Consider the following 20,345-nt stretch of genomic DNA (forward strand, 5'->3'; position numbering starts at 1 on the left):
AGGGACCGCCAACATACGGAAAAGGGCCCCATAGAGGGTATGATGTGCCCTATTTAGGCCTACCCTTAGTGAAGAAAAATATTATTTAGTAACCACAGAATTTATTTGTGAAAATTAGTGAAAAATTGTATATAGGAAAAATATATAATAAATCATATAAGTGAAATATCTGATTAGTATATATATTGCATAAAACATTTTTTTTTTATTTATATTATGCAAAAAATGAATTTCTTTCATAGACCTAGTAAAGTAAAGTATTCATGAAGATGTATGAATGTTATAAAAAATGCACGTTCTTAAAAAACATTTGACATTTTTTTATTTATTTTTTTAAATATATATTTAAAATTATATTTAAAAGAACACATCTGTCCCCATAGGTGCCCTTCACAGAAAGTTCACATCAGGCATTATTTATGAAGGCGTTCACAAATCGGTTTCAATGTTTAGACCATGGGGAGTGTAGGATTTTAGGCGATGTATCCACCCCATTTCCATTTGGGAAATTTCCCTGACTAAATTACTACCCCTCCAGTGTGCCCTAAATTTATCTATTCCTAAGAATAGAGTGTTGGAAGGGTCCTTTTTATGTTTTAGTCTGTAGTGGTTTGATACAGAATGGTTCCTGAAACCTGCTAAGATGTTCGTAATGTGCTCGTTCACCCTTATTTGGAAGGACCTTTTGGTCCGGCCTACATATTGTAGGCCGCACGGGCATTGTAACAGATATACTACCCCTGTTGAAGCGCATGTTATGCACGGTGCAATCTTAAATTCCTTATTGGTAACTGTGGAAATGAAGGATGTGACACACCTCTGGTTATTAGTACTCAGAGCACAAACCCGACACTTTTTACACTTATAATACCCTTTAAGTTGATCAAAAAAGCCAATACCTCTAAGGGGGGGTCAATCACATTGGATGAAATTTTATTTCTTAGGGACTGAACACCTTTAAAAATCACTTTAGGTTTTGGGGGCAAGATGTCCCTCAGCACCGGATCACTTCTGGCGATGTGCCAATGTTTTTGAACTAGATGGGAAATGGACCGATGCTGAATGGAGTATGACGTAATAAAAGGCACACCCTCAAAATGATTATTCCCCTCAGCCAACCCTTTCTCTCGTAATAGTTCGCTTCTATCCATGTACATATCCGTTATCAAAATATTGATTAGTGGGGGATATACCGACCATGTACCTCTTAATATTAATTTTCCTGATAAATTTGTGTATATCCATGTACGTTGCGAACTTGTTCAGACTCTGAGGGGGTGCAAATTTAAGACCCTTATCCAACAAGGATTTCTCAGAATCTGTCAAGGTTTTTGTACTTAAATTAAAGATGCCCCTACCCCCTAGGTTTTGGAGCGCTTGGGCTGCCCTGCGTTTCCTCCCCCCTCTAATCCCTCTCCTCTTTCGCCTAACCTTTTGGTGCCCTGACCGGGCCTGTGAAAACCCCAGTCCGAAGAACCATTGGGGACCAAAGAGGCACCGGACAGGGTGGGAGCATTATGGTATTGGAATGGAGGGGGTGCAAACCAAGCACCTCCACCCGGGGCACTATAATTGGATGCATCTGAGGTTTGATAACTCTCTGGTCCATCTCTATCGCTCAAAGGGAAAAAGGCATTTGCAGTTGGTACATTATACTCCCATCCCAATCCTGAATCTGGCTGAAAGTAAGCAGGGGGGGGATAGTCTACTTCCCCTGTGTGCCCCTGACGCCAATTACTGATGTTATCCGAAATATGGCCTCTTCCCCTCGAGCCACTGGGAACCCATCCTCTCCCTCGGGAGACGGGCCCCGATGGCCTAGAGGGCAGACCCTGATAGTAGTTCCCAGCATTGGAAGGGGCCATGTTAGGGGGAATTGGATAACCAGAAGATCCCTGTGGTGGCCCACTTGCATATTGTGATCCAGAAAATGGTCTAAAGGTCCCCGGCGGGCGGCCCTGATTTTTAAATGGGGGTCCCCTTGGGGGTCCCTGGCCTCTCCTAGGAGATGCTTTCCCTAAGGTACCACCTCCCTTTAGATGGTAGGGGTTCCTTCTGGGGCCCACAGGATTTGGAGGATGTTCCCCTGTACCTGGATTCCCATTCACACTGCTAGAAACTTCCATCTCCGTAGAATTATGTTTGTTTAGTTCCTCCAGCAGTTTTTTCTGCCAATTGAAGACTAAACTACTCTGGTAGTCTTCCAGATCTCTGTTAAATTTATTTTTCTTTTTGTTTCTTTGGTCCTTATCCTCCTTTTCGAGGAGATTAAGGAGATTCTGAGATTTCTCTTTATACTCTTCACTGTCCTTGGAGGGGTCTAGTTTGATTTTTAGGGCTTTGATTTCCTCATCTAGTCTCCCCAATTTGGTGATTTTTCTATCAACAAGGAATTTAACCACTTGCCGACCGCGCACCGTCGTTATACGTCCACAAGGTGGCTTGGCTGGGCGAGAGCACGTAATATGACGTCCTCTCTCCCAGCCGCCACTAGGGGGCGCGCGCGCGCCCCCCGCTCGCCCCCGACTCCCGTGCGTGTGTGCGGCGGGCGCGATCGCCGCCGGGCACACGCGATCGCTCGGTACAGAGCGGGGACCGGGAGCTGTGTGTGTAAACACACAGCTCCCGGTCCTGTCAGCAGGGGAAATGCTGATCTTCGGTTCATACAATGTATGAACCGAGGATCAGTGTTTCCCCTAGTGAGGCCACCCCCCCCCCCCCCCACAGTAAGAACACACCCAGGCATACTTAACCCCTTCCCCGCCCCCTAGTGTTAACCCCTTCACTGCCAGTGGCATTTTTATAGTAATCCAATGCATTTTTATAGCACTGATCGCTATAAAAATGCCAATGGTCCCAAAAATGTGTCAAAAATGTCCGAAGTGTCCGCCATAATGTCGCAGTACCGAAAAAAAAAATCGCTGATCGCCGCCATTACTAGTAAAAAAAATATAATAAAAATGACATAAAAATACCCCCTATTTTGTAAACGCTATAACTTTTGCGCAAACCAATCAATAAACGCTTATTGCGATTTTTTTTTACGAAAAATATGTAGAAGAAAACGTATCGGCCTAAACTGAGGAAAAAAAATGTTTTTTTATATATTTTTGGGGGATATTTATTATAGCAAAATGTAAAAAATATTATTTTTTTTCAAAATTGTCGCTCTATTTTTGTTTATAGCGCAAAAACTAAAAACCGCAGAGGTGATCAAATACCACCAAAAGAAAGCTCTATTTGTGGGAAAAAAAGGACGCCAATTTTGTTTGGGAGCCACATCGCACGACCGCGCAATTGTCTGTTAAAGCGACGCAGTCCCGAATCGCAAAAAGTACTCTTTGGTCTTTGGGCAGCAATATGGTCCGGGGGGTAAGTGGTTAAGAAAAGAAATACCAGCAACATTAAAATACTTAAACCACTCTTCCAGGTCTAGATCCCCTTTCTGGGGGGGTACCTCCCATCTAAGACTCCTTGGTACCATACCCAATTTCATATATGATTCCAAATAAGCGATATCCCACTTAGGCCCCATACACACCATAGAATCTATCCGCAGATAAATCCCATCAAATGGGTTTCTGCGGATAGATTCTATGGTGTGTACACTCCGTCGGATATTTATCCGCGGATAAATCTCCCCTGGGATGGATTTCCAGCAGATGGATATTTGCTGACATGCTCAACAAATCCATCTGCTGGAATCCATTCCAACGGATGGATCCGCTCGTCTGTACAGACTTACCGGATCCATCCGTCCAAAGGGATTCCCCGCACGCGTCGTAATGTTTTGACGCATGCGTGGAATTCCTTATATGACAGCGTCGCGCCCGTCGCCGCGTCATAATAGCGGCGACGGCGCGACACGTCATCGGCAGAGGATTTCAGCGCGGATTTCAATGCGATGGTGTGTACACGCCATCGCATAGAAATCTTCTGAAATCCTCGAGAGGATTTATCCGCGGATACGGTCCGCTGGACCGTATCTGCGGATAAATCCTCTCGTGTGTATGGGGCCTTAGTGTGATTTTCAGAAATGAGTACGTTTTTGAGCCGTGTGAATAGGCCACCCAGGTCTCCCTCATCCTCCTTGTAGGATTCAAAGACGCTTTCTGTATTTAACAGTTGGTTGGCTCTGAACTAAAAAAAAATATCCATTATGAGTGCAGTCTGTATCAACACGTTCGTCTAGCTTAAGTACATACACACATTGTGTTGAATTTATGTAAGATTTCCTGGAGATTTAATTTCCCAGGTTTTTACAATAAAGAATAAATTAGTTTTTTTATAGAATTTTTTTATAAATTGATATAAAGCCCCGGTGGCGTTACGCCGCGCTGCTAAATGGGCACGTTTACCTCAATAAAGATGGCGGTTTTGGTTCCATAGGATCGCCCTTCACATTGAGTGGTAGCTATTTATTGGTGTCTCACTGCCGAAAGCCCTACCCCCATTGAGAACGTCCGACTAGTGACGAAACGCGTCTGGGAGGCTACGTCAGTGACGTCACCACGCTAAGGAGAAGGGCTCCTTCAAGCCGGCCGGCTTTTTTAAAATATTTCGTACACACGCTGTTTTAATCTATGATTTTGTAAGTACATTACGCTTTTTTATTAAACTGTTACCCTGCGGTATTACACTATTGCGTCCTTCTTTGTATCCTTATGGTCCACTAATCGGGGAGACTACTGGTCCATTCGTCAGTGTCGGGGAGCCATAATCCGTGGCTGAACTGCAGTCCTCTGTTAAAAGAGTTTAAGCTTTGAGTCCTGGAGAGTTCTTACCTGTGGTTTGAGACGAATTGCTTCATCCATTGTCCTTGGGGTACAAAGGCCGTGGCTGGGCTATAGCCAATCGTTTGAAAGGCTTGCCATCTGGTAAGCTGCTTAGGATTGCGGTGGAGGGCTGGCACTGATTGCATGCATGTCACCTGGTGATCTGGAGTTTGATAAAGTTTAATCCTGACACACCAATCTGTATGGATTCTCCATTGGCAGCACAATGAACAGTGTATATTCAGCACCCAACACTCAGTGCACCTGTTGGCTGTTATAGACTTTTTTTTTTCTTTTTGGGCTCAATCCTAAGAAATATATTTTTATACTGATTTATTAATTTATAGTTTAGAGTATTTTGGCGCGGCTTTTTTATTTTTCATTGTCTATTGTGTGTATCGCACGTTAGCTGCTGCCTTTAGTCCATTTTGTGTAGTAGCGCGGTTTTCCCTTTTTTCATGCAGTCACTGTATATCTGAGGGGGACATGCAAGGAATGACCTGGCACTAACACGCAGAAAAGCCCATCTCCACCATCAGGAGCTCTGGTGAATACCGGTTAGTGCTTAGACCTCAGGTGAACCCGTGTCATCAGCCAGGGTGACCTGTGTGAATATCAGCTCTGCTGCTATAGCTACTGGCCTCTGAGCCTGACTCCAGACTGTGACAGAACCCATTTACACTTTGCCACTCTTGTGCCTTGCATTAACACATGGGTTGCCAATGCATCAGAATGGACCCAAAAAGTATATGCTGCATATTTTGCAATGCAGCACACCACAACCCCCGGGTATTGCATTACCATGTGTTGTGATCCACTGTAAAGCATGTACTTCAGAGCAGCATTGCCTTTTGGTACCATTCAAAATGATTGGCAATGCGCTGATGCACATAACATGCATTGCAGTATACTTTATTTCATGTTCCTTAAAGGCCAAGTTCACTTTTAACAACATATTACATACTACACCCATATTAGGGGATAACATGTAACATGCTGCTCCTGAAAAATCCCAAAAGCCTATGTGTACATGGACACGTAGGCTTTTATGGAGTTGAGATTAGGAGCTTTGGCAAAAAAAATGACAAAACTCCTAAGTTCAAGTTTAGGAGCTGCTAGTGTACATGAAGCCTATGTGTCCATGCACATTAGGATGATTACAGGCATATTTTGAGCTCAACGTTTAGAGGCAGGAAAAAAACCTTTCTGGTTTACGTTTCTGATATGAGCTTACTGGCAGAAAGAACGCAAAACTTGTGTAAACTTTGTACAAAAAATGCTCTATATGAGCGTTTTTTTTTCTGCCATGGGGAACTGACATTTTTCTTAGCCCATTGTGCATGGAGCCTAAGAATGCTGTATTCTGATTAGATCTTAACCTAAATGTTTAATATCGTCCCAAGGATTAAGGACATGAATTTAAGAAGGGAAAACGCATTTACTTTTGTTTATTTACTTTAAAAAAATGGATGCAACAGCGGGGTTCGAGAGTGAGCACACACAAGTGCCGGGAGCTCCCGTGTAGCAACTGAGAAGAGGAAGTTTGTGGCAATTGCATTTCTGGTACAATATTTTTTATTAAAATATATATAAAAAAAGGAGAAAAAACAAACAACTAATTCCCGCGCAGGGGATATGGACATAAAACATAAGTATACATAAAAGCACATAGTAGAAAATATACTATTAAAGGAACTAATTACAAATTACCACCGTCTCCCCAGCCAGGGGCCGGGGGGCAGTGCGTTATGCCTGAGCCAGAAGGCCCAGGGGCCAAGGCGGGTAAAAGGGGGAGGGGGCAGAGTTACCCGCAAAACGGGGGAGAAAATAAATAAATAAATAAAAAAAAAATATATAAAAAAAAAAAAAAAACCTGCACAACAAAGGAAGAAAGAAGGGAAGAATAGAGCAGAACAGCGAGCAAAAGCTCAGAAACAAAGAAAGAGAAAGGAAGAACCCCCAGGCTGGAAGTAAGGACAAATTAAATTTAGAGCCCCAGACTAGACGGGTGCAAACTAGGGAGTGTATAGGACCACCACGGGGCCCATACCTTAAGAAATTTAGCATGAGAGTCATGGAGGACGCTAGACAACTTTTCATGGATCATAAGAGTCGTCAGGGTATTCTTGACCTCTGGAAATGGAACAGAAGTTTTTTTCCAGGCCCTCGCTATTGTCCGCTTGGCTGCGATAAATAGGTATGTGACTAATTTCTGCTGATGAGAGAAGAGGCCCGGGATTGGGCAATGGAGTAATGCATATTTGACATCCTTACGGAAGGGGACATGAAATAGGGAGGATAATAGGCCAAAGACCCGCAACCAAAATCTAACTAAGCGGGGGCAGGACCACCATGTGTGCAGTTCATCTCCTCGTTGACCACAACCTCGAAAGCACCTGTCAGTACACGAAGGGTTCGACTTGGCAATGCGAGCTGGGACCCAGTACCAGCATAGAGGGACCTTATAAGCTGCCTCCAATGTGGCAGTGTTGAAGGAACATTTTGCTACGCTGGACCAGGCCTTACTCCAGTCTGCAAGATCTATAGGGGATAGATCACGCTCCAATTTAAGCACATAAGTAAGGGTAGTAGAAGAGCTACCAGAAGCAAGTAAAGAATAGATCATAGAGATGGTGCCGCGAGCACCTGGGCAATGCTGACAAATGCGTTCAAAGGCAGTGATTTAATACGGGAAGGAGCCAAGGCGCCGCAGGGAGGTTATCCAATGTCGCAGCTGAATATAGCGAAAGAATTCGGTAGACGGAGCATCATGGGTCTCATGAATCGAAGATCACAAGGGAAAGGCTTGAGTGCGAAGAAAGTGATAAACTAATGAGAACCCATGAGCAGGCCACCAAGAAAAAACGTGGGGTTGTTCTGAGCCAGGCGGGAAGGGGGGGGGGGTAGAGGCAGGTACTAAGTTTGCACACACTGAGTGCTCGGTGCTCACTTCCTTTCAGTCCGGCCGACCAGGAACAACAACAAACTGAATCTTCTTTTTTGCAAAAAGCTTTAATAAATATGACCTGATTCAAAAAAGAAGCTATAAAATGGAAATGGGATGGTAAAGAGAATGGAAAGAAATCTATAGTAATTGTTTTGTATATATTACCTGATTCAAAAAAGAAGCAATAAGACCCCTTTCACACTGGAGCGTATTGCAGGCGCTATAGTATTAAAAATAGCGCCTGGAAACCGGCCTTAAGAAGCTGCTCAATTGTCTCCAGTGTGAAAGCCCTTGGGCTTTCACACTGGAGCATTGCGCCAGCAGGACGGTAAAAAAAGTGTAAAAAAAAGTCCTGCTAGCCGCATCTTTGGAGCGGAGAAGGAGCGGTGTGTGCTCCTTCACCGCTGCTGCCCATTGAAATCAATGGGACAGCGCAGCTACACCGCTGGCAATGCGCTGCTGTAGCAGCGCATTGCGGGCTGTTTTAACCCTTCCTCGGGCGCTAGCAAATCCGCTCATAGCGTCGGCGGTAAAAATAGCGAAGTTTTACCGCCAACGCTATGAGCAGGTCAGTGTGAAAGGACTCTTAGATGGAAATGGGATGGTAAAGAAAGAAAACGGAAAGAAAGCTATGGTTATTGTTTCTATGGTAAATCTTTATTTTTTGCTCTCCTTATTAGATGTCAATAGATATACTTAGGTAGATTCACAAAGAGTTAGGCCGGCTTATCTACAGATAAGCCGACCTAACTCTGAATCTAAGTCGACCTATGTTTAAGTGTATTCTCTAACAGAGATACACTTAAACATATCTAAGATAGGACGGCTTGCGCCGTTCTATCTTCGATTGCAATGTTTCTTTTGGCCACTAGATGGTTTTTCCATTGCGGCCGGCGTAGATTATTTAAATGAGGGTATACGCCGATTCACGACCGAACGCAAACGTACGCCATTCCTACGCCGTCGAATTACGTCATTTCCGTAAGGGATAGGCCGCCTAAAGTTAGAGCTATGCTCTAGTGGCCTAGCCAATGTTAAGTATGGCCGCCGTTCCCGCCGCAAATTTCGAAATGTTAACGTCGTTTGCGTAAGTCGTCCGCGAATCAGGAGTTACGTCGTTTACGTCCGCGTCTAAATCAATAGGCCCGTACGGCCTACTTAGCCGCAATGCGCACTGGGAAATGTAGTCGCCCGGCGCATGCGCATTGTAAAAAAACGTCAAAAACGTGAGGTCAAGCCTCATTTCCATACTACACGCCCCCCTCCCAGTCATTTGAATTAGGCGCCCTTACGCCCGCTCGTTTTAGGCTACGCCGCCGAAAATTTGAAGGTAAGTGGTTTTAGAATCACTACTAGCCTAAAAAATTTACGGCGGTGTAGCCTAAAAAGACTAGGCTAGGCCGTCCTAATTTTAGGCGCCCCTACGTGAATCTACCTATGTGTCCACTGTACAAGATGTTTATCCTAGTATCCATAATTTATATGCCCAGCCATATGGGTGCTTTAAGACCTTATTGTTTACTGCCACAATGCTTTCATGTTGGTGTGTACGTAACCCTCTTATTTTGGTTGTTCCAGAGTGGAACAACCAAAATAGGAGGGTTACGTACACTGTGGTACACACCAACATGAAAGCATCATGTGGCAGTAAATAATGAGATCTTAAAGCACCCATATGGCTGGGCATATAAGGGATAAACATCTTGTACAGTGGACACCATAGAGGGCGCAGGAACGCAGGAACGCCGCCCCCTCTCTCTCCTGCACCGCCACTGATCAACAATACATAGATTCATGCATTACATGAATCCATGTATTGTCGCTGCCGCCCACTATTCAGATGGCCGGCCCCCTGGTGAGCGCCGGCCATCTGAATAATGGCAGCTGGTTGGCTTTGGAAGTGCCTATCAGAGCCAGCAGCTCATGGGCACAGTGGCGACAATTGATGGGCACAGTGGTGACAATTGATGGCATGGCATAGTGGCTGCGTTTGATGGCACAGTGGCTGTGTTTGGCATGGCACAGTGGTGACAATTGATGGCACAGTGACTGCGTTTGATGGCATGGCACAGTGGTGACAATTAATGGGTACAGTGAGTGGTGACAATTGATGGCACAGTGGCTGCATTTGATGACATGGCACAGTGTGGGTGAACTTAAACTGTATCGCTATGCTGTGTTTCTTGTAGGCTTTGCGTGCGTGCATGGGGGAGGGGGGGGGGGCCTCCATGTCCATTTTGCTTGGGGCCCCCAAATTCCTTCAAACGGCCCTGGCATGGAGGGAGCATGGTAAGCTGGGAAATTTGAGCCGCCCGATAATACTTTGCAACATCCGGAACGCCCAGCCCGCCCTGCAATCTATGGGCATGGAGGGTAGAGCGAGAAACCCTAGGGCGCTTATATGCCCAGATAAAAGAGAGCAACCGCAGATAAAAAGCAGGGACTTGAACAGGAAGAAAAAGATAAAGAATCTTTGGGAGGATGGTCATTTTGACCACGTGAATATGACCGACCCAAGATAGAGTGGGGAACCGCCAAGATGCCATAAGAGCCGTGACAGTGCGCAAAAGTGGGGTAGTAGTTAGCAGAAAATAGGGAAGTATAGGAGGAAGTCAACTTGATATCCAAGTAGTGTAGCGAGGAGTGAGCCCAACGGTAGGGAAAAAAAGATTGGAGATGCAAGACTTGGGTACTCGGAAGGGTAATATTCAAAGCAGTCATTTTATGTGGATTGATTTGAAGGCCTGAAATAGTAGCAAAGCGGGCTAGAAGTGCCTGGAGATTCGGCAGGGTGACAATAGGATTGGTAGGAGGGTCAGGAGGGCATCGTCCGCGAACATACTAAGTTTATAGTCATCACCTGCATAGGGGATGCCCGTGATGTTAGGATCTGCCCTAAGGGCAATAGCTAGCGGCTCGAGGGCAAGAACAAAAAGGACTGGGGATAAAGGGCATCCCTGCCTCGTTCCCCTAAAAATGGGAAAGGAGGGCGAGAGGCAACCAGCATAGCGAACCGAGGCAGAAGGGGATGAATAAAGGGCCGTCAACCAAGACAAAATCGAGTCTCCAAAACCCCATCGTTGCAGTACATAACGCAGATGAACCAAGGAGCGCAAATATTTGTTAATACGAGAGCACAGGATTTTCCCCAGCAGTTTCACATCTTCATTTAGTAACGAAATCGGGCGAAATGCCTGGGGTTCATGGGCCTCCTCGGTGGTCTTAGGAATCATAGAAATGTGGGCACGCAATGAATCAGGGGAGGGCAGCACACCTTGTTTCATGCAATTAAAATAGGCCGCCAGGTGGGGAAGCAAGAGTGAAGAAAATTTGCATAGTATAGTCCGGTAAAGCCATCCGGTCCCGGGGCCTTCGAAACACGGATGCCTTTAATGGCCTGAGCCACCTGCAACTCGGTAATGTCAGCATTAAGAGACGCACAGGCTGCTGAAGAAAGAGGAGGAAGATGAAGATCGCAGAAGAAAACGTCTGCAAGATCATGAGGAAAGGGGGAAGGTAGGCTATAAAGTGAGGCTAAAAAATCGGCCAAAGCCACAGAGACTTTATTCGGATCCGAGGTGAGGTCCCCGTTGACGGAACAAAGGCGAATAGGTTTATGGCCACGAGAAGTTGCTTTGAGTTTTTTAGCGAGCATTGCACCCAGTTTATTCGCACAGGAATAAAATTTGTGTTTAGTCCACCGCAGAGCCTTTTCGGCTTGGTCGGAGGCCAACAAATCTAATTCAGTAGCCAAAGTGTCCCTAGCCTTCTTATTAGCCGGGGAGGGTGAGATTTCCACACTGCATCAGCGGCGGCCAGGAGGCCCGTAAGTTCTCGAATCCGCTTTTCTCTATTACGCTTACGAAAGGATGCTAGCTGTATACAATGGCCTCTCATGGTAACCTTATGGGCCTCTCAGAGAGAAATAGGCAAGGACATTTTCCTAAAAAAAGGTCTGAAGATGAGTGTGAATCTCAAGGAAGGCATCTTGAGATGAAAGGAGTGAGTCATTCAATCGCCACTTAAAGGTAGGACGGGTTAGACCTGAGAGAGCAAACAGAAAAACAATAGGGTCATGATCCGACCATGCGGAAGGGGGGATCGTAATCTTATGGATATTGGAAATCAAACGTAAAGGGATGAAAACATGGTCGATCCTACTTAAGCTATCATGTGGGCTTGAGTAATATGTAAAATCACGATCGCGAGGATGAAGCTCCCGCCATGCATCCACCAGGCCTCAGGATTGTACAAGGGATCTCATCTGCTCCTCCACAACCGGGTCATGGGAGGGGGAGGATCCAGCTGCGTATTTTCTGTCCATCAAGGAATTCAAAGCCACATTCGAGTCACCCATAAGAATAAGGGACCCGGAGCTATGTTGAGAAACAACTTTAAGAAGGTGAGAAAAAAACTTATGCTGGAAACGATTGGGGGCATAGTACCCAACTAGAGTTACATTCTGACCATTTAAAGTGCCTTGAAGTAGTAAATACCTCCCGGTTGGGTCAGCTATTTCCTTGGAACATGAGAACAAGAGGTTGCGTCTAAAGGCAATTAGGACCCCCCTATGCTTTTCTGGGGCAGAAGCCAGATAAAAAGGTAGGGAAATGAGAAGAAACAAATTTCAGAGCAAAGGAAGAGGAAAACCTGGTCTCTTGTAAGCACACTACATCAACACCGCTGGATTTTAGATAGTGAAATACCTTGGATCGCTTTACTGGTGAATTAAAACCATGAACATTATGGGAATAAAACTTCAACGGAGATTGGGCAAGAACGAGGAGATGACAATTAGCTCACGTGATGGAGTCCAACAGCGACTACCGAGTTCAGAAAAGACCCTGGTCAATGACTCTTGTGAATTTCCAGCCTGAGGGAATAAGAGGAGATAAAGAAAGGAAAGAATACAAGAAGAGAGACAGAAAACAGAGCAAGGAAAGGACAAAAAAACAAAATAAAAAACAAACAAAACAAAAATAATGAAAACGTACCAAGTACGCCATGTAAAGCGTGGACCACATCTTCAGTAAGACGTGAAAGGCGGGGGGGGGGGCTCAACCGCCGGACACTTGGCCATTATAGGTCATAAAAACTCAAAATATAGCAAGAAGAGGGGGGTATTTAGGAGGGGGAAAATTAAAAAAAAAGGGGGAAGGGGAGAGAGCCCTCCAAACGGGCGCTATTGGTCAACCTGAAAATAGGGTACAGCGAGAAATCGCCAACCCAACTCTCAGCATAAAATTATATTATATCATAAAAAAAAAGCACAAATACGTCAAACAACCTCTAAAGATCGCGGCAATTGCATTTCATTTCTATTGCACAGAGCAGTCAAGTATAGACACGTCTGTTAGTTAAAAAAAAAAAGAAAAAAATACTTTTGCAATTGCTTTAAATGATGAAAATTAAGTTGTGTTAAATAGTTCATTTATAGGGAGTATGTGAAGTACAATGCTATTAACAGCTGTTTTTGTTTTCTTTTAAAGCTATGAATACGGCTCTGCTAGGTAGCCTTATTTCCCTGCCGAGAATTGTTTATGCCATGGCTGAAGATGGACTTTTCTTTCAGTTTTTCGCCAAAGTAAACCCAACCACCAAAGTACCAGTCATTGGAAGTGTGGTGTTTGGTATCCTGATGGCTCTACTTGCTCTGATTTTTGACCTGGAAGCCCTGGTGCAGTTTCTGTCTATTGGCACATTGCTGGCCTATACTTTTGTTGCAGCTAGTATCATTGTATTGCGATTTCAGCAGGAGAAAGGTGACGCTTCAGCTTCAGGTGATCAAGAGCAAAGTCCTCAGCACAGAGAGACTCGAGTCAATTCAGATAGGATCCTTGGGGAGGAAATGAAGGAATACGAGACTTTCTCCGATCAGCTTCAGCTGGTTGAAAGTCAGAAAAAAAACAAAGAGCGTAGAGAAACTGGACACCTAAAAGCTGCCTTTGAACCATACCTCCGGTTCCTGAATGATTGTTACCCTGGACAGGTGGTCACTATTGCAGTTGTGACAATGATGGTCTCCGTCATCTGCATGTGCTGCATCTTGGTGTTTGGAAGCAATCTTCCTACATGGAGTTTTTATCTTCTGCTTGTGATCTTCCTGATTGGGTTCCTTATCAGTCTGTTCTTAATCTGGGTCCATGAACAGCAAAAGAAAATAAATACGTTTCAGGTAATCATGGAACAAAAAGCCTTTTTCAGCTCCTATATGTACGCTAATGTACAATGATGTAAAAACACTTGTTTTTTTCCCCTTAAATATAAACGTTTAAAATTTTGGACATGGGTTAGATACGCTTGTCAGTTTCTTTGCCGTTTGTGCCTCCGTTAAGGAGATTCACCCTCTCTATTTTTCCTGTTTTTCAATGTTCTCATTGAAAGAGAAAGTAAAAACCCCAAATTTTGGGTGGTCCCCAGAAAAGTAATAAAGGGGAAATCTTCCAATGGAGACATTAGTTCTAGTGATTGGGCTTCCCCAAGGAATTCCCTTAATTTGCAGGGATTTCCATTCACTTCCTGTTTGGCTATGGCACGGGAAGTGAAAGGAAATCTCCCCAATGGTAGACAGATGGGAAAAAAAAATCTGACAGGGGTTCTAACCCTCCCTTACTCTATCCAAAATGAAAAAGGAAGTTTTGCCTATAGTTCTACTTTAAACAGTGCGCAGTAGGGAACCAGGAAGTGAAGCCGCATGGCTTCACTTCCTGATTCCCTTACCGAAGATGACGGCGTCAGCACACGAGAGTCAAGCGATAGATCGGCTGACATCACGGGCGCCCTGGACAGGTAAGTGTCCTTATTTTAAGTAGTATTTGTAGCTGCTGACTTTAAAAAAAAAAAAAAAATTGGCGGACCTCCGCTTTAACTCCCTAAAAAATAAATAAAAAAATGTAGGTTTTAAGTTTGTAGTTCAAAAACTTTTTAAAATACTTAATTGTTTAATATTATTGATAGTATTCTGTTACACTTGTACACAAATATTAACACTTTGAAAAAGGTTCACATACTATAAATGCATTTATCCTCAAGTTTGACTTTTTATTCATTCCAGTGGCTTTAGTTTTTGAGTACTGTACAGTTTTATACTTCTCGTTAGGTACAAAAATGCACTGATTAACAAAGCTGCTAAAGGCATCCTATAATAAGGCAGCCTCTTCGTCTGCATTATCATGTGTAAATTTAGCATGACTTATGTTCCACTGCAGCAAACTAAAACAATCAGTGCCAGGACAAAACCATCCAGTGCCCAGGGCAAAAATGCCAAATCCCCCCCTTTCATTATGTGTGAGCTTATAAAGAGAAGGGGAGAGAGAGCACAGACCAAACCTCCTCCCAGCTCTCTCCTCGTCTCCTTGCCGCTTCCAGCGCTGGGCTGACAGAAGTAGTGATACTCCTGTCGGTCTTATAGTAGAAGGAACTTGCGGCACCCCCTTCCCTACAATGCACGCTGCCCAGGACAGTCATCCCTTCTGCCCACCCCTTGTCCCAGACCTGAGGACAGTAGACAGACATGCTCTACGCCTTTTGTTCAAAATTAGGATTAGAGATCAATCACCATATTTTGTCTATGTATACTGCTACAATTTTTAGCGCCTACTTACCTTTTTCATGTAAAATGTTCCATATGCATAAATAGAGACATTTATGGGCAGGAGACACAGGATACTGGGCGGATTTTAAAAAGTGTTGTCAAGGGTTTCCACCAACGCTGTATTCTGGCCTAGGCCAACAAGGCCCGGGCCTAGGGCAGCACTTTGCAGGGTGGCAGCACGGAAAGAGTGCCCGCCGGCTTGCGCTACACTTTTATTGTAACGCAAGCTGCTTCTAATTTTGACTTACCTTCCTCACTGTGCTATATGTTTTCTGCTGCACCATTGGCATGGTTGTATGTTCTTAAAATTGTCAGAAATTTGTGCTTAAAGTAGAACTATAGGCAACACTTTTTTTTTTTCATTTTGGATAGAGTAAGGGAGGATTATAGCCCCTGTCATTTTATTTTTTACCATCCCCGTCCCATTGCAGAGGTTTCCCTTCACATCCTGCCCCATAGCCAAACAGGAAGTGAGAGGAAATCTATGCAAATTAAGGGAATCCAATGCCCCCCCCCCTCCCCCCCCCAGAACTTAAGGGTCTTAAACAGAAAGGGGTGTGGCCTTGACAGAAGGGGTGGGTCATATTTAAATTAGGGGGTGCATGAGTTTAGTCAGGCATGGGGAGCACAAAACCTAAATACACTACTGGTTTTCACCATACTAAACTGAAAATAAGTGGCATGTAACACCTTATGTACTGCACAGTGTCACTAGGGCAGCCAGGGGCCAAACTTCTTTTATTTACCATAATCCTGTACATATCACAGCAAAAATAAAGGCAAATGTCAGTAAACAAAATTTCTACTTTCTGTTAATCCAATTGATACATCAGTTCTACCAACTAAATAAGGAAAATTGTAGACAGGAAAAGGGTTATGCTGAACTAACTGAGCTTTCAGGAGCCTAGAAGCATTAAACATTGTATAAAAAGTGTTTTGAGTTTATTAAATAAACTAGTATATAGGTTAGTATTTTTTTTTATGCACATGTGAAGTTTTTAATAGAGTATTTGTCAACCTTAAACCCATAGGTTCCACTTGTACCACTGATTCCAGCGCTGAGTATCCTATTAAACACATATCTCATGCTTAAGCTGAGCGCTTTGACATGGGTGCGGTTCGCAGTTTGGCTTGCTGTTGGTAAGTTTTTATTCAGGTTTTAGTTTTTTCAAATACAACCCAGGTATTCAGGTCTATTGTGAGTGATTCTGTTATAAAAAATGGCTTATTTAAAAGTAATGGCTGTGTTGTAGTCCATGTACATTTGTTCTGTGTGAATCAGACATACATACTAAACAAATGTCATTTTATTATGGGCAGTAGTAAATACCAATCCTCCTAATTTAAATCATAAAACTGCAATTTAAAATAAAAAACAACAAAATTGTGTAATTGCACCAAACCTTGTGTGCCTATATTATGTATATAGTCATGTTTTTAAAGTGGTTGTAACCCCTAATAAATGTTCCCTTATAGCAGATTAAACAGCATAGTGCTTATGCTGTCTAATCTGCCCCTTAAGCTATAAAAAAAAACTTGTGGATCCTTCCAGTTCCTGTGTGTGCCGACCACAGTAATCATGGCTGCTGAGCCCTGATTACCGTGGTAAGTTTACATGCCTTTGTCATCCCGCTGCTCTCCTCTCTCCCTCTCCCTCCCTGCCTGTCAGCTCCTGTTTGTCTCTCCCCCCCCCCCCCCCCTGCCACTATTAACAGCTGGCAGTAAAAGTAAAGAATGATTACTGCCAGCCCCTCTGTTCTATCAATCTATCCTACACAGTGTAAATGGTTTTTACACAGCCCAACACACCCTAACCACTCTGTGCGGTGATGATTCCCCCTACTGCCCGGGCTTCCCCTAGTGTTGAGCATTGGTGCTGGCTTCCCTCCTCTCCCCCCCCCCCCCCTGCTGTTTCAGGATGAAGAGTGGGGAAGGGGCTAATTCAGTATGTAATTTACCAGCCCCTTCTTTTTCTACATGAACACACTCACTGTTCATTCATAACTGAAACATAGTTTGTGAATGAACAGGAAGCCGCTCAGCACAGAGTTGAATTAGGCGGGCTTACACCGGCCGATTTACCCTACGACGCCGCAACTTACAGAGCAAGTGCTTTGAGAATACAGCACTTGCCCGTTTAAGTTGCAGCGGCGTAACGTAAATCGGATACGTTACGCCGCCGCAAACATACGCGCTCCTACGAGAATCTGGCCCCCTATGTCTACCACACTTGAGGAGAAAAGAGTCTTATTTTGCTGTTCTTCTGACACTGCTTCCTTGTATGCATACAGCAGTCATGTGGCTCTTGAAATGGCTTTCAGTTATTTTCCTGTCAAACAGAAGTGCTGTTTTCTTCAGCCTTGTAATAAATAATTAGATGGCACCGACATCTGCTGTCTTTGCCTGTGCCATGCTACGAAGAAGTGCTGAGAAGCAGATTAGCGTGAGACCTGAAAATGTAAAGCTGAATATGTGGTAGGACCAGGACTCAGTTCCACCACCTCTGGTTCAGATGCTTTGGTGCCTGCTCACCACAATCACTTGTAAACACAGAAGTCTGGTTTCTGTGTTTACAAGTGACAGTTCTGCACTCTGTGTGTAACCCCCTGAACTCTGCACTCTGTATGTAATGCAATCCTGGTATTTAATGCCCCCTTAAGACCCTTCTACTGTTTGTGAAATCTGAACGGGGTCGTGGTTGAGTTCCTGCACCTATTTTCTGAGAAAAAAGCTTTGGGTAGGACAGAGAAAAATGTCCTAAAAGAGGGCAAGGGACACATTTTACAAACTATAAGTCATGTCCCCTGTGCTGATTTTCATTTTTTTTTTATTTTAAACTAAAAATGAATGTCCTATAGTTAAAAATATTGATTTTTTCACTTGTCAGATTAATTTCAAAACCCATGTGCTTTTATAGAGGTTCTCCTATTTCTGAAATATATATAGCAGGGTGTGGCCTATGTTAATTGCATTGCAGGATGGCTTACAGCTTACATTCTCAGTAAGTATTATGCTAGAAACCAGATAGGCTTTTGGTACCAACTAATGCCTTGACATCTATGCAGGAAGAAACATAAATCCTTCCTTTCTGTGTATTTGCAGGGCTCGTTGTTTACTTTGGTTATGGCATTTGGCACAGCAAAGAGAACTTGCGAGGACCGAAGATCCATGGGGTCACTAAACGTTAAAGCAGCCTTGAAGAAACCGTTCAGCAGGTCCAGCCAAATGTTCAGGACAACATGGAAAGGGCAGAGGTCATATGATGAAATCCAGAAGAGATGATACCTATAAGGTCTATTCTGACCCAACATGCTAGGAAACCCTTATGTTGTACACTCCTTTCCCTGGAAGGAAATTACCATTTGCACTGAAAATCATATTAAACAAGTCTTGTATATTTGTAAAAGAAGACACAGAGAACATGATCAAGAGATATGTTTCTTCTACAGTTTGTATCTTTTGGTATGTAAAGAAGCCTCACAAGCTAGATCTAACTGCACAAGGATAATGTTTTGGTCATATCATACAATTACATGGGTAATGTGTCCCATATATGTCTTTATATTGGGAAGACAGACCTGAGCCCCACAACCGTCTTTATGTTGGAAAGACAGTCCTCTGCCCCAGTGGCGGCTGGTGCTCAAAGTTTTTGGGGGGGCGCAAACGGAAAAAAAAAAGAAAAGATTGCAGCCTCACTGTGCCCATCAAATGCAGCCACTGTGCCATCAATTGTCACCACTGTGCAATGCCATCAAATGCAGTCACTGTGCCATGCCATTAAATGCAGCCACTGTGCCATAAATTTGCACCACTGTGCCATGCCATCAAACGCAGCCACTGTGCCATGCCATCAAACGTTGCCACTGTGCAATCAATTGTCACCACTGTTCCATGCCATCAAATGCAGTCACTATGCCATGCCATCAAACGCAGCCACTGTGCCCATCAATTGTCGCCACTGTGCCCATTGTCACCACTGTGCCCTTTAATTGTCACCACTGTGCTCATTGTCGCCACTGTGCCCATTGATGTCACTGTGCCCTTTAATTGCCGCCACTGTGCCAATTGTCCCCACTGTGCCCATTGTCCCCACTGTGCCCATTGTCACCACTGTGCCCATTGTCGCCGCTGTGCCCTGTAAAATGCCCCTCCCCCCCCCACCCGGCACTTACCTTTCTGGAAGTCAGCCATCCTCCTAGTCCTTCCATGTCCCTCGATGTCCCTGCCGCCCATGATGACGCTTCAGCCAATCAGGTTACCGATAACCAGAACCGGTGAATCTGATTGGCTGAGACGCCTGTCAGTCTTATCCAAGGAACGCACCCCCCGTACGTTCCCTGGATAAGCATTCAGAAGGCTGAGGGCTGTACTCGGAAAGCCTATCAGAGCCGCTGGCTCTGATAGGCACTTCCACACAGCCAACCAGCTGTCGTTATTCAGGTGGCCGGTGCTCAAGGTCTGGCCATCTGAATAGACCAGCGGCCGGCAAGAATAACATAGATTCATGCAATGCATGAATCTATGTTATTTAATCAGTGTCAGTCTTATCCAAGGAACGCACCCCCCATACGTTCCCTGGATAAGCATTCAGAAGGCTGAGGGCTGTACTCGGAAAGCCTATCAGAGCCGCTGGCTCTGATAGGCACTTCCACACAGCCAACCAGCTGTCGTTATTCAGGTGGCCGGCGCTCAAGGTCTGGCCATCTGAATAGACCAGCGGCCGGCAAGAATAACATAGATTCATGCAATGCATGAATCTATGTTATTTAATCAGTGGCGGTGCGAGAGCCAAAGGGGGCGGCACTCCAGGGCCCTCTATAGACGAACCTCCACTGATATATAGTCATTTGTATGGCCGAACAGGGGGTGTGGTATTGTGGTTTTAAAGAAAGAAAATAACAATTTCGAACTTAACCGACTAGTGGGGGGCACACAGACGTATAAAAAATTAGGTGGTAAGCCTACTGGGAAACTAAAGGCCATGCTAACCGGACTTGCCAAAAAAGCCAAACATAGGGGAATAATGACC

General features: G+C 44.4%; 1 protein-coding gene across 1 annotated transcript in view; it reads left to right on the forward strand.

Annotated features, from left to right (window-relative positions):
- The window catches only part of LOC120937435 (cationic amino acid transporter 4-like), a 56,378-nt gene extending 37,380 nt beyond the window's left edge, over positions 1-18,998 (forward strand). The window contains exons 3-5 of the mRNA XM_040350682.1: positions 13,212-13,897; positions 16,348-16,456; positions 18,419-18,998. Coding sequence (XP_040206616.1) covers positions 13,212-13,897; positions 16,348-16,456; positions 18,419-18,504 — 881 coding nt within the window. The 3' untranslated portion in view covers positions 18,505-18,998. The remainder of the gene's footprint in view (positions 1-13,211; positions 13,898-16,347; positions 16,457-18,418) is intronic.
- The last annotated feature ends 1,347 nt before the right edge of the window (positions 18,999-20,345 follow it).

The sequence above is a fragment of the Rana temporaria genome, chromosome 1 (assembly GCF_905171775.1).
Source record: "Rana temporaria chromosome 1, aRanTem1.1, whole genome shotgun sequence".
Taxonomy (NCBI): Eukaryota; Metazoa; Chordata; class Amphibia; order Anura; family Ranidae; genus Rana; species Rana temporaria.